This window comes from Apodemus sylvaticus, chromosome 1, assembly GCF_947179515.1.
Source record: "Apodemus sylvaticus chromosome 1, mApoSyl1.1, whole genome shotgun sequence".
Classification (NCBI taxonomy): domain Eukaryota; kingdom Metazoa; phylum Chordata; class Mammalia; order Rodentia; family Muridae; genus Apodemus; species Apodemus sylvaticus.
In genome coordinates, this window is record NC_067472.1 from 57372336 (window position 1) to 57384279 (window position 11944).

Below are 11944 nucleotides of genomic sequence, written 5' to 3' on the forward strand. Positions count from 1 at the left end.
ATGCTGGAGATATGCTCCTATAATTACAGTTCTTGGGAGGCTGAGGCAGAAAGGTCATGTGTTTGAGGCCAGTTTGGGACTTAAGAACAAAAGACTCCCCATCGTTCACATTCATCTGTCATGTGCTCATTTAGTGTTTCTTGGGCCTGCTGTACTTATTAAACACTAGCTAGGTACTTTGCCAGTGGAGCTGAGGAGACAGTAGCAAACAGATACATTCTCACAGTGGGGGAAGTTATGATTTAAAGAGTGACCTGGACTTACCTTATAGAAAGTAGAGAGAAGTACATACAACGAAGGAGGAATTGTGTGTATTTTATATAAAAGCATTTGTTAGAGGAACTAGAGATGACTCAGTGGTGAAGACTGTACTCCCAGCACCCACTCTGAGTAGTTTACAACTAGCTGTAACTCCAGGTGATCAACACCCTCTTCTAGACTCCAGGGGCACTTGTCCTCCAATGAACAAAACCTCACTTGGATACATACTATGTACATAATTACAAACTAAAATTACAAAGGCTGGAGAGAAGGCTCAATGGTTAAGAACACTTGCTACTCTTGCATAAGACCTGGGTTCAATTCCCAGCACCCTTATGGTGGTTCACAATTGTCTGTAACTCCATTTCTAGGTGGTCCAATGCCTTCTTCTGCCTCCACAGGCCCTGCCTGTGACTGATGCGTGCACACATTCAGGTAAACAGCTATATTAAAAAAAAAAAAAAGACTCCAGGAGCCAAGGCAGGAAAGCAGCAGTGGGTCCCCTGCATGGGAGGCTGTAGCAACACCAGTGATGTTTCAGTTCCTCAGGGGAAGACTGGATGTTCTGAAAGATGGCACAACTCAGAATTCACCAGAGAGGAAAACCATGTGCTGCTCATGCCTGTTGTCACCCTCATGACAAATTCCAGGCCAAACAGGGCCACAAAGCGAGACTTCACCTCAAGACAAACAATTACAAAAGGCCTATTGGTTTTTCAGTACTTCTTATGCCGAACATAGTTTACACATATATCAAATCCAAGAGTTATTATTAATTCTCCTGTGGTGCAGCTAAGACCCCTCCTTTACTTCTGCACAGAAACTCCTCTAAAAGTGGCCAAATGGACCTGGAACCATTTAAACTGAGAACAAAGGCCAAAGGGTCCCCCCACACCCCTAAGGCACTTTATTAATATCTGTATTAATTATTCTTGGTTGTCCATTTGACATCTGGATTTAACTAAAACCCAAAATGGAAGAACACATATGTGAACAATTTTGCCTAATCTGAAGTAGAAGACTCATTGTTTTGTGTTGTGTTGTGTTGTGAAGACAGGGTTTCTCAGCGTAGCCCTGGCTGTCTTGGAGCTTGCTCTGTAGACTAGGCTGGCCTCAAACTCGGGAGATCTGCCTGCCTCAGCCTCCCCAGTGCTGGGAAGACTGCTTGGTGGAAGATCCACTTTTAATCCAGATCTTTGAGGTGGGAGAACACACCTTTATTCTTGTTATTCAAAGTCAGAAGATGCATCTTCTGCTGGGAACTAATAGAAAGACATGAAACAATGAAGTTTTTCCTCCTTGCCACCCCGCAGGTTAGGGTTTCTCTGTGTAGCCCTGCTTGTCCTGGAACTGACTCTGTAGACAAGGTTGGCCTCAAACTCTGAGACTCGCCAGCCTCTGTCTCCAGAGTGAAGACATGTGCCTCCACCGTCAGGCTGCTTTCTCTGCCTACTTGCTCTCTCTCATTGGCAAGCCCGCTCTCTCGCGGTCATTAGAGCCTACTTCTTTGGGCTTCTGATGTATAATGAAGATCAAATGAGACATCCATGCTCGTTGAATGAATGACTACTGTAACTTTGAACCTTTCATTTATAGAGCCACATATTTACTATTTAGAAAATAAAAATCCAGTATTAACGGAAAAATCTTGCTAAGTCCCCAGGCCTGTGCAATCATATGCAAACACCTGGCTGGATCTTGAAATCCCTTCAGTTCTGACTCCCCAGGGTCCAAAACCCCCTCCTTAGCTTCTCACTCTGGGTGACACCTCACACTGCCACTACGAGGCTCGCCGGAACACTGCTTCGAGACAAAGCCTAAGCACTTGATCTGAGTGACCAGAGTCGCGCCCGGTGGGCGTCACGTGACAGACTCGGCGTTCCTCCAATCGCTGTGCGAGTAGTGGGGATTCCATCTAGTAGTTGGCCTCAGGCTTACAACGCCCTGCTCTTCCATTCCCCAAACGGACCCACTTTTTACTACCAACCAGCTAGCAGTGATTCTCAAGTGTTTTCCTGTCAAACAGCTTCGAGGGGCTCGGGCCTATAGCGCACTCAGCTCCGGAAGTGACGTCTCCCAGAGGGGCCGGAAGTGGCAGTGGAGGGAGGGAAGATGGCGGAGGTGGTGAGTCCGGTGCCCGGGGCGGGGCGGAGGGAGCCAGGGGAGGTGGGTAGAGCCCGAGGCCCCCCAGTAGCCGACCCTGGCGCCGCGCTGTCTCCCCAGGGGGAGATAATCGAGGGCTGCCGCCTGCCCGTGCTGCGGCGCAACCAGGACAACGAAGATGAGTGGCGTGAGTGACGTCGGGGGGCGGGTCCAAGGAACCTGAGGGCGAGGGGCGGGAGGGAGTCAACGATCACACGGGAGGGGGAGGGGCTTCTGCAATCCTGGGGCGGTCGCAGATACTCGGAAGGAGGGGCGTGGCTTTTGGACGTACGGAGATGATCCGGGCGGGGCTTGTAGAGAGGTGTCACTTGGTGACTAAAGGGGTCTTGAACCAGCCCTTCTAAGTGCTGGGACATAGGCATCCAGCTTGGAAGTGGATTTCAGGTCGAAGGGTGGAGTCTCATGACCTGCCTTCACTAAGACCCCCTGTCTGTGTTGTTCCCATAGCCCTGGCTGAGATCCTGAGCGTGAAGGACATCAGTGGCCGGAAGCTTTTCTATGTCCATTACATTGATTGTGAGTCCTGGGCCTGGATGAAGTGGGGTTGTTGGGTAGGGTTGAGGGAAGCCTCTGGCATCCCCTCCTGAGCCATTTTCACTGCTGCAGTCAACAAACGTCTGGATGAATGGGTGACTCACGAGAGGCTGGACTTAAAGAAGATCCAATTTCCCAAGAAAGAGGCCAAGACACCTACCAAGAACGGACTTCCTGGGTCCCGCCCCGGCTCTCCCGAAAGAGAGGTGGTGAGTAGGTCCCCCATTTCATCTTTTCTCTCCTGCCTCTTCCTTCTTGCATCTCTTGGCCTCAGGGGTTCCTGAATGGGCAGGAGGCAGCATTCTTCTGCCATGGCTTCAGCTTGCAAAGGATGGGGACCAAATTGCAGGTGTAGCTTCCAAGAGTCCAGTATTGCCTGCTTTAGAGAAGGCAGAGGGTGGGATTTGATTACTCCATGCCGAGGGGCCCGTCCTCCCCTTCGCCATCCCACCACCATCCCCACCCCAGAGGAAGACCCTGGACCTATCTCTACAGCCGGCCTCCGCCCAGGCCAGCGGGAAGACCTTGCCAATCCCGGTCCAGATCACACTCCGCTTCAACCTGCCCAAGGAGCGGGAGGCCATTCCAGGTGGCGAGCCTGACCAGCCGCTCTCCTCCAGCTCCTGCCTGCAACCCAACCACCGCTCAACGGTACCCTCAGCAATTCCAGGGACCTTGCTTTCTTCTCAGGTCCCACCTTCTCTACCTTCTGACCCACCTTTCCTGGTTTCTCTCTGCAGAAACGGAAGGTGGAGGTGGTTTCACCAGCGACTCCAGTGCCCAGCGAGACAGCCCCAGCCTCAGTTTTCCCTCAGGTGAGTCTTCCAGTCTTTTTTCATGTGCATGAATGTTTTGTCTGTGTTTTGCATGTGTTCTACTTGCATGCCTGGTGCAGGTGGCTAGAAGAGGGCATTGGATCCACTGAAAGTGGAGTTAGAGATAGTTGTGAACGACGATGTGGCTATGTGGGCCCTAGGAAGGGAACCTGTGTCCTATCGAAGACCAGGGTTCTTAACCACTAAGCCATCACAACAGCCCATCAGGTCTTTCCCCCTCTTCTTTCTTGCTGTCGAGCATCCTCCTCCAGGATCATCTCATGGTCACCCTTTCTGTCTTGTCCACAGAATGGATCAGCCCGTAGGGCAGTGGCAGCACAGCCAGGACGGAAGCGGAAATCGAATTGCTTGGGCACTGATGAGGTGGGTATCAAGGAGCAGAGGAAGAGGGAAGCCAGGAAAGGGGAGTGGACTTGGGCATGCAGAGTTCACTCAGTGACCAATTTAAAAGCAAGCGAGGCATTAGGCAGGCAGTGAGGGTGTTGGTTGGGAGCCAAGGATGAACCCATTGGGCTGTTTTTTATTATACTACCAATTTCTTGGTCTCTGTTTAGTTTGGAAAGTAGAAATTGAGATGCTTCCCCCTTAGTTGATGTTAGACCTGCAGGAAGAAACCTCTGGCAGTGTTGCGAGCCATTTGTGCCTAACCACTATTACCTAGTATTCTTCTTTTGCCTTGGGCAGGATTCTCAGGACAGCTCTGATGGAATACCATCAGCACCACGCATGACTGGCAGTTTGGTGTCTGACCGGAGCCACGACGACATTGTCACCCGGATGAAGAACATTGAGTGTATTGAGCTTGGCCGGCACCGCCTCAAGCCGTGGTACTTCTCCCCGTACCCACAAGAGCTTACCACGCTACCTGTCCTCTACCTGTGCGAGTTTTGCCTCAAATACGGCCGTAGCCTCAAGTGTCTGCAACGCCACTTGGTATGAGGGGTCTTGGGTGGCTGCCTATCCAGTGCACCCTCAGCAGTCCCCACCTGATCCTCCTTTTGTCCTTAGACCAAATGTGATCTTCGGCACCCTCCAGGCAATGAAATTTACCGCAAGGGCACCATCTCCTTTTTTGAGATTGATGGACGGAAAAACAAGGTGAGTGGCTTGGGCATGGCTGGATTAGGTCCTCTGAACAATCTTTCCTGCTCAGAACAGTTGGCTACTCTGGCTACACATCAGTTAACTGCTTTTATTGAATTCCTGATGTAGAGCAGGAGGATGCACAGAATACTGGGATTTAGACAAATTCTCTTTCCTGAGAGGTCATTGTCCATGGCAGACACAGACATGTCAGCTATTCAGATACCAGTATGAGGAGTGTCCAGAAACAAGGGGTGGGGGGGTAGCAGAGTTCAGAGGAAGCTATCATCAGAGCTTGGAGGTGTGTATGCCTATAATCTCAGAAAACTCCTAAGTTCAAGATTAGACTGGGCTGTAATAAGTTCCAAGCCAACCTGAACTATAAAGTAAGAAAGACCAATCTTAGGGAGCCCAAACTGAAAACTAAGAAAGTAAGGCAGCAAAGGTAAATATAAAATTTGAGGCAGGTAAGGAACAGCTTGGCCCAGCTTGTGGTATATTTATAATCACAGCATCCAGGAAGCTGATGCTAGAGAGCTGACGTTCAAGTCTAAACTACACAGTAATAAGATTCGTTCTCAAAACCAAGTTAAAGCTGGGCAGTGGTGGCGCATGCCTGTAATCCCAGCACTTGGGAGGCAGAGGCAGGCGGATTTCTGAGTTCGAGGCCTGCCTGGTCTACAGAGTGAGTTTCAGGACAGCCAGGACTACACAGAGAAACTTTGTTTGACACCCCCCCAAAATAAAAAGTTTAAAAAAAAAAAGGATCTTTGGTTGGGTGTACTGGTACATCCTTTATTCCCAGTACTCAGGAAGCAGAAACAGGCAAATCTCTCTGCTGGTCTATAGGGAGTTCCAGGCCAGCCAGGGCTAATACAGTCAGATAGACCTGCTTTGAAATAGTTTACAGGTTAACCTGTGAGCCTGCACATTACAGAGAGAACATATTTAGATAGTTTTAAGCAGTTAGGTTCAGATTTGCAGGCGCTGATATACCAGGAAGTGCATGCAAGAAGGAAAAGTGGTGAGGCAAGAAGGTCAAAGGTCAGGTGACAGGAACAAGACCTGTAGGGAGGAGCAGGTTTGGGTTTCTTTAGGTGACAAGTGTGGAGGTCCTTGAGGGAGAGAGGCAGATGGATTCCTGGATTGGTTTGGGAGCTCACCCTGCAGAGGAGCTACTTCTCCACAGTCCACCTTGTTCTGCATTAAGTGTGGTGTTTGAGTAGATGACCAGCAGTTGCAAAGCTGTCTGAAATGAAATTCCTGTACAAGTCACATGTGATAAGGCAGCCAATCCCTAAGGTTGGCAGTTCCTTACATTTCCACTGGAGAATAGCAGACCAATTCCCAGAAAGGGTCACTGTGGCTAGAGCATTCGGGTTCTGACACCCAGACTCAAAGAACAGTCACATGGGTAAAACTTCTCTCCTGACACTCAGTCTGTTTAGAAACTTAACAAAAAAAAAAAAAAATTAAAAATTAAAAAAAAAAAAATCTCACTATGTAACCCTAGCTGACTGATTTCAAACTTGTATCTGCCTCTGCCTTCTTCGTGTTGAGGTTATAGGTGCATACTACCATTCCTGGCTTGGAAATGTTATTGACTATTGTTGAACAACATATTCAACAGTTGAACAGAGGGCAGTATAGGCCCAAGGCAGGCTTTGCTGGGAATGTGAAGCGATACAGCTCACCAGGGGGCAGGCAGTCGGACAGTAGAGTGTAGGCTCCTGGTCACTTAAGAAGTAGTGCTTCTCTAAGCAGTGGTGATAATCTGACTGGTGGGGTGGGTCAGGGTCCTGGGAGGAAAGCCTCAACCCTCTCAATGGAACAGCACGTAGTAGTGCTCCTCAGAGCCCTTGAGATGTCTCAGTGGGTAGATGTGCTTGTCACAGAAGCCTGGCCACCTGAGTTCCCTCTGTAGACCCCACAGTGGAAGGAGAATGGGCTCTCAGAAGGTTCCTGGCCTGGGTGTGCGGGCTGTGGATAGGCACATCTGCAGTCACACATGGCACAGTAAAATCTAACTCTTTAAAACCGCACCCCAGACTACTGACTGGCAGGCCTTTTCCTCTACAGAGTTACTCCCAAAACTTGTGTCTTCTGGCCAAGTGTTTCCTGGACCACAAGACACTGTACTACGACACAGACCCCTTCCTCTTCTACGTGATGACGGAGTACGACTGCAAAGGCTTCCACATCGTGGGCTACTTCTCCAAGGTCAGCACCCATCCAGGTGCCCCTCAGTGCTGCCCTGGGCCTGGCATTCTTACTCTTTTTTTTTTTTGGATTTTAGTTTTTTTCGAGACAGGGTTTCTCTCTGTAGCCCTGGCTGTCCTGGAACTCACTCTGTAGACCAGGCTGGCCTCGAACTCAGAGATCCGCCTGCCTCTGCCTCCCAGAGTGCTGGGTTTACAGGCATGTGCCGCCACCACCGCCCGGCTAAAACCCACTTATTCTTATTCCAGGAAAAGGAATCCACAGAAGATTACAATGTGGCCTGCATCTTGACTCTGCCTCCTTACCAGCGCCGGGGCTACGGCAAGCTGCTGATTGAGTTCAGTGAGTATGTGCTACCTGACCAGGAGGCTGGGAGGCCAGCAGGCCAAGCCTATGTGGGTGTACCTTCATCTGTGCTTTACATGCAGACAAACCAGCCACCAGAACTTTTCTTCAACTGATTGCCCTGTTACCTGGAGGAAGTTCCCAGCATCCACTTCTCTTTGGCTAAAGGCCTATGAGCCACCCAACTTTTACCAAATTGGAATCATGTGTTCCCATCTGGAGCTCTGAGCAGCTTGGGTAGCTCCTGTTCATCTTCAATGTGCACAGTTTGGTCTAGGCCCACTGATTATGTTACTGGTTATATAACCCAAGCGGGCTCTGGCCCCTTTAGAGGACACGGACTTTAAAATCCATCTCCAATCTGTTCATTTAACCATTCTCTGACCCAAGAGTCAGGGAAGAAGCTTTATCTTTTTTGCTGGTGAAAACAGATGCTTTTTTTTTTTTTTGGATTTGGTTTTTTCAAGACAGGGTTTCTTTGTATAGCCCTGGCTGTCCTGGAACTCACTCTGTAGATCAGGCTGGCCTCGAACTCAGAAATTCACCTGCCTCTGCCTCCCAGAATGCTGGGATCACAGGCGTGCGCCACCACTGCCCAGCTGAAAACAGATGTCTTTTTTTTGTTGTTGTTTTTGTTTTGTTTTGTTTTCTGAGACAGGGTTTCTCTGTGTAGCTCTGGCTACCCTGGAACTCACTCTGTAGACCAGGCCAGCCTAGAACTCAGAAATCCGCCTGCCTCTGCCTCCCAAGTGCTGGGATTAAAGGTGTGCACCACCACCGCCCAGCCTGAAAACAGATGTCTTAACTTGTTCAAAGTCATGATCTGTTTGGAGTATCTTACTGATTAGAGCAGCTTAAGGAAACTCAAAGGGCAAACCATAAAGATGTGCTTACTCTTTCCTAGTAGGACACAGAAATGCCAATAGATCGATAAAAGGATAGGGAAGCAATAATTGAACACTGTTCCTAAATAGAGAGGCAAATATGGCATCCAGTGGATTCATGGGATTGTCACCTGTGTGGATCCAGTAGCTCTCTTCCCCTTCTGGGCTTCCTCTTCCAGGACACCAGCCCCTCCTGCCCCTCTTGCCTGAGGGTGCTTGAGCAAAGAGGGTGGGACTACCAATAGAGACTAGCCGGGAGCACAAAGTGTTGAGGTTCATCATGAGACCAGTATAACTGAGGGTAAGGAAGGGTGTCTCCAAACACCCAGGGACATCCCAGGGCCCTGACAAAGACAAAGAGCTGTCAGCTCTGCGGAGCCTAACAGTCTCAGGAACTGTGGCAGTGCCTAGTGGTCAACACAAGAGAAAGGGCCACAAGGGTCAGGCCCCTGGCTCCGAGGAGCCCTCTGTCCTTTTCTATTATGTCTTTAGCCACCCAGCCCATTCTGCTGAGAAACAGCTGACATTCCCAGGTCACAGCTAGTTAAACTGATGACAACTGAAAAGGTTCCTGTGTCCTCAGACCACAGAGGGCTCCCTCACTACTGCCATATACGCAGACACAGGCTGGCAGGGCAGTGACCCATCCTGTCAGCCTTCACTGGCTGACAAGTACCCAGCCATAGCTGCTCTCCTAGACGCTTTAGCTCCCCTACACAGTTGGGAAGCTGCTGATCCATTACCAAGAATAAGTTGGAGGCCGGCAGCCAGTCAGCCAGCCAGCCTGCCCATCTCCACAGTCCCTCTTCATACATGCTGCTGTGTACAGGTGACACTTATTCCCTCTTGTGCTCTATTGCTTTAGGTTATGAACTCTCGAAAGTAGAAGGGAAAACAGGAACTCCTGAGAAACCCCTGTCAGATCTTGGCCTTCTATCCTACCGAAGTTACTGGTCCCAAACCATCTTGGAGATCCTGATGGGGCTGAAGTCTGAGAGCGGGGAGAGGCCACAGATCACCATCAAGTGAGCCCAAATGCCCACCTTGGGGGTTGTGGTATGGCCTGTCTATTCCTGGGGACAGATGAATATCCTCAGGGGACTTAATTTTCTTCCCAACCCCACAGCGAGATCAGTGAAATCACTAGTATCAAGAAAGAAGATGTCATCTCTACTCTGCAGTATCTCAATCTCATCAATTACTACAAGGTTAGGAGGCGTGCTTAGGGGATAGGTGAGGGATATGGGACGCAGGCTCTGAGCTGACCATGAGCTGGGGCTATCTCTTGCTCAGGGCCAGTATATCCTGACTCTGTCAGAAGACATCGTGGATGGGCATGAACGGGCTATGCTCAAGCGGCTCCTCCGAATTGACTCCAAGTGTCTGCACTTCACTCCCAAAGACTGGAGCAAGAGAGGAAAGTGGTGACACAGACTACCCATTCCAACACCCAGAGAGCTGGCGGAGCCACGGCTGGCATCCTGTCTTACCCCATTTGAGCTTCGAAGGGCGAGGCACGCAAAGGGAGACAGGCCGAAGGACAGACCCAAGAGGAGAAGAGGCCTAGGAGGGGCCAGCCAGTGGCCAGTACCAAGGCAAACTCAGGTCTAGGCCAACTCCAAGGATAGCTGGCCTACTGGCCCAGGCCCACTCTGAACAGGGACCAGAGGGGTCCAGGCAGCTGTGTACATTAAGATGGATAGGGAGCATTCTGTACAGGACTGGTGATTGTAAACATTTCTTTTATAAAGGAGGAGCTGGAGGGTGGGGTGGCCGCTGGTTGCAAAGTTCTGGCCCCTCTTGCCCCCAGAAATAAATTGTTTATATAGGCAGAGCTATCAGGAGTTCTTGCCAGATTGCCATGCAAGGCCAGCTGCAGGGTGTAAGGTGCCCACAGACTCATGGGTGTTGTGAAGATCTCATTTATTGGGATAGCAACAGTGGCTCCAAAATGGTGGGAAGGGATACGTGGCTTTCATTTTCATGTTCTGGTTCTCAGTCCTCAGGCACCTGGGCGTGAATCTGCAACAGGAGTCAGTCACTTCTACTTTGTGATTTACAGCAGTTGGGTGGGGACCCAGCTGATTGGGGTAGGGATAGCCTAAGAGAAAAGTGGGGAATACTTCCCACCACTCCTTAGTCTGGGCCTCAGAGCCATGATCCCCGTTGTGTTTATTGCCCTTAAACCCTCCCAAATCACTAGAGACGCGATTCAAAGCGGGTGGGAAGAACTACCAAGCAGCTCGAGGGGGAAAGGGCCCATGAGTATACGTACCGCTGCAGCGAGGCTGGGCCAACCTAGGGCCCTATGCACTTTGGCATCTGGACCAGGGACCGTTTCCAGACCCCACAAGGTGAAATGGCTGAAGCTGCTGGTGGCCCCGATAAAGCGGTCCTGCAAAAGGTCGGGTTCAGAATCGGGACGGCAGCTACTGCCCTCACCCTGAACCTACCATCTCCCTATGCTCACGAAGTCCCGCTCCAGTGGCTCCTGCGCCTCGTCCACTTTGTCCTCCGAGTCCCCTGAGAAGTTCAGCTTCCCTATCAGCCCCTCTCCCATCTCCTCTGTCACCATCACGAATCCTGCAAACCCTGGCGGCACAGCTACCTCCTCGCCCCGCAGGCCGCGACCGCGAAATGACACCTGCAGCCCTGCAGGAGGGACATGCAAAACCATCAGGCCAGCCTGACCCCGGGGAAATGTACCCGCGATCCACGAATCTCGAGAGCCGCGGGGCCCGCCCGGACTCACCGTCTGCATCGCGGCGGACGGCGGGCGTAAAGAAGCGTTCCACCGGGGCGGGCCGGCTGACCAGAACGTCGCAGGGCAGGAGGTGCAGCTCAGCCGGTGCGACGCCACGCAGCGAGCCAGGACGCAAGTGAATGCGCTGTTTCCCTTCCGCAGCTTCCTCCCTGTTCTTCATCTCAGGCCCTTGTGTGGTTCGGGCAAAAGCTGGCGGGTGAGGAACGCAGTGCTTGTCGGGAGACCGAGCTCACTAGATGCAGAGCTTTATGGGAATCGTAGTCTTTTCTCTGGCTGCTCTCTGTAAGGTCAAGCCTTTCTGTGGTCAAGTCTTTCTGTGTGATCTCATTCTTGCGCTGCGCTACCATGCCCACCCAGCCCTAATATTTTTATGGTTCTTGTTTGAAAGCAAACAAAAAAAAACAGACTCCTAGAAGAGTCGAATTTATATAGATCATCTGATAAACTATTTTTGATGGTGATGAGGATTGGACTCAGGGCCTTGGCTTATTAAGCACGTGTTCTAGAACTACCATCCTGCAGGAAAAAGGACCGAAGAAAGAACATGCGGGCCCTGGTTGGACTCTAAGACCGCTGTAAATGTTACAGCTCTTAGGAAAAAGGTATCCTGGCAGTTGGGAGCCAAAAATACCAAAAAATCACATCCTACAACAAACCTCACAAAAGAGTTACTGGAAAAGACACTGGAGGGAGGATGGCTGTCACTGCTCAGAAGAGAAGCAGCAAAGAACTGAGCAGGAGGCAGGCTTTATGTAGGGCTTTTAGAGGTGGGTCAGAACTATCCAGAGTGGTCTAAGAATGGAAGGATTTTGCAACCTGATGTTGGGGCATCTCAGGGATTGATACAATTTGTG

The 11944-nt window shown here is 50.6% G+C and overlaps 2 protein-coding genes across 5 annotated transcripts; one reads left to right on the top strand and one right to left on the bottom strand.

Annotated features, from left to right (window-relative positions):
* Window positions 1–2282: 2282 nt before the first annotated feature.
* Kat5 (lysine acetyltransferase 5) lies at window positions 2283–10158 on the top strand. Of its 4 annotated transcripts, XM_052192449.1 has the most exons (14): window positions 2283–2385; window positions 2485–2551; window positions 2872–2940; window positions 3031–3167; window positions 3454–3609; window positions 3699–3773; window positions 4083–4157; window positions 4479–4727; window positions 4803–4892; window positions 6957–7097; window positions 7346–7439; window positions 9192–9351; window positions 9453–9534; window positions 9620–10158. In XM_052192449.1, exons 1-14 carry the CDS (start codon window positions 2374–2376, stop codon window positions 9752–9754), a joined length of 1542 nt encoding a protein of 513 aa, XP_052048409.1. In that variant the 5' UTR covers window positions 2283–2373; the 3' UTR covers window positions 9755–10158. The 4 variants fall into 4 exon arrangements, with proteins under 4 accessions (XP_052048409.1, XP_052048427.1, XP_052048400.1 ...); XM_052192467.1 differs by lacking the exon at window positions 3454–3609 and having other exon boundaries at window positions 2284–2385; XM_052192440.1 differs by having other exon boundaries at window positions 2359–2551.
* Window positions 10159–10232: 74 nt separating this feature from the next.
* Window positions 10233–11306, bottom strand: Rnaseh2c (ribonuclease H2 subunit C). The gene is made up of 4 exons (XM_052192478.1): window positions 11079–11306; window positions 10797–10978; window positions 10602–10721; window positions 10233–10348 (listed from the first exon to the last, which is right to left on the bottom strand). The coding sequence occupies exons 1-4, from the start codon at window positions 11248–11250 to the stop codon at window positions 10322–10324; spliced, it is 501 nt and encodes a 166-aa protein (XP_052048438.1). The 5' UTR covers window positions 11251–11306; the 3' UTR covers window positions 10233–10321.
* Between the last annotated feature and the right edge of the window lie 638 nt (window positions 11307–11944).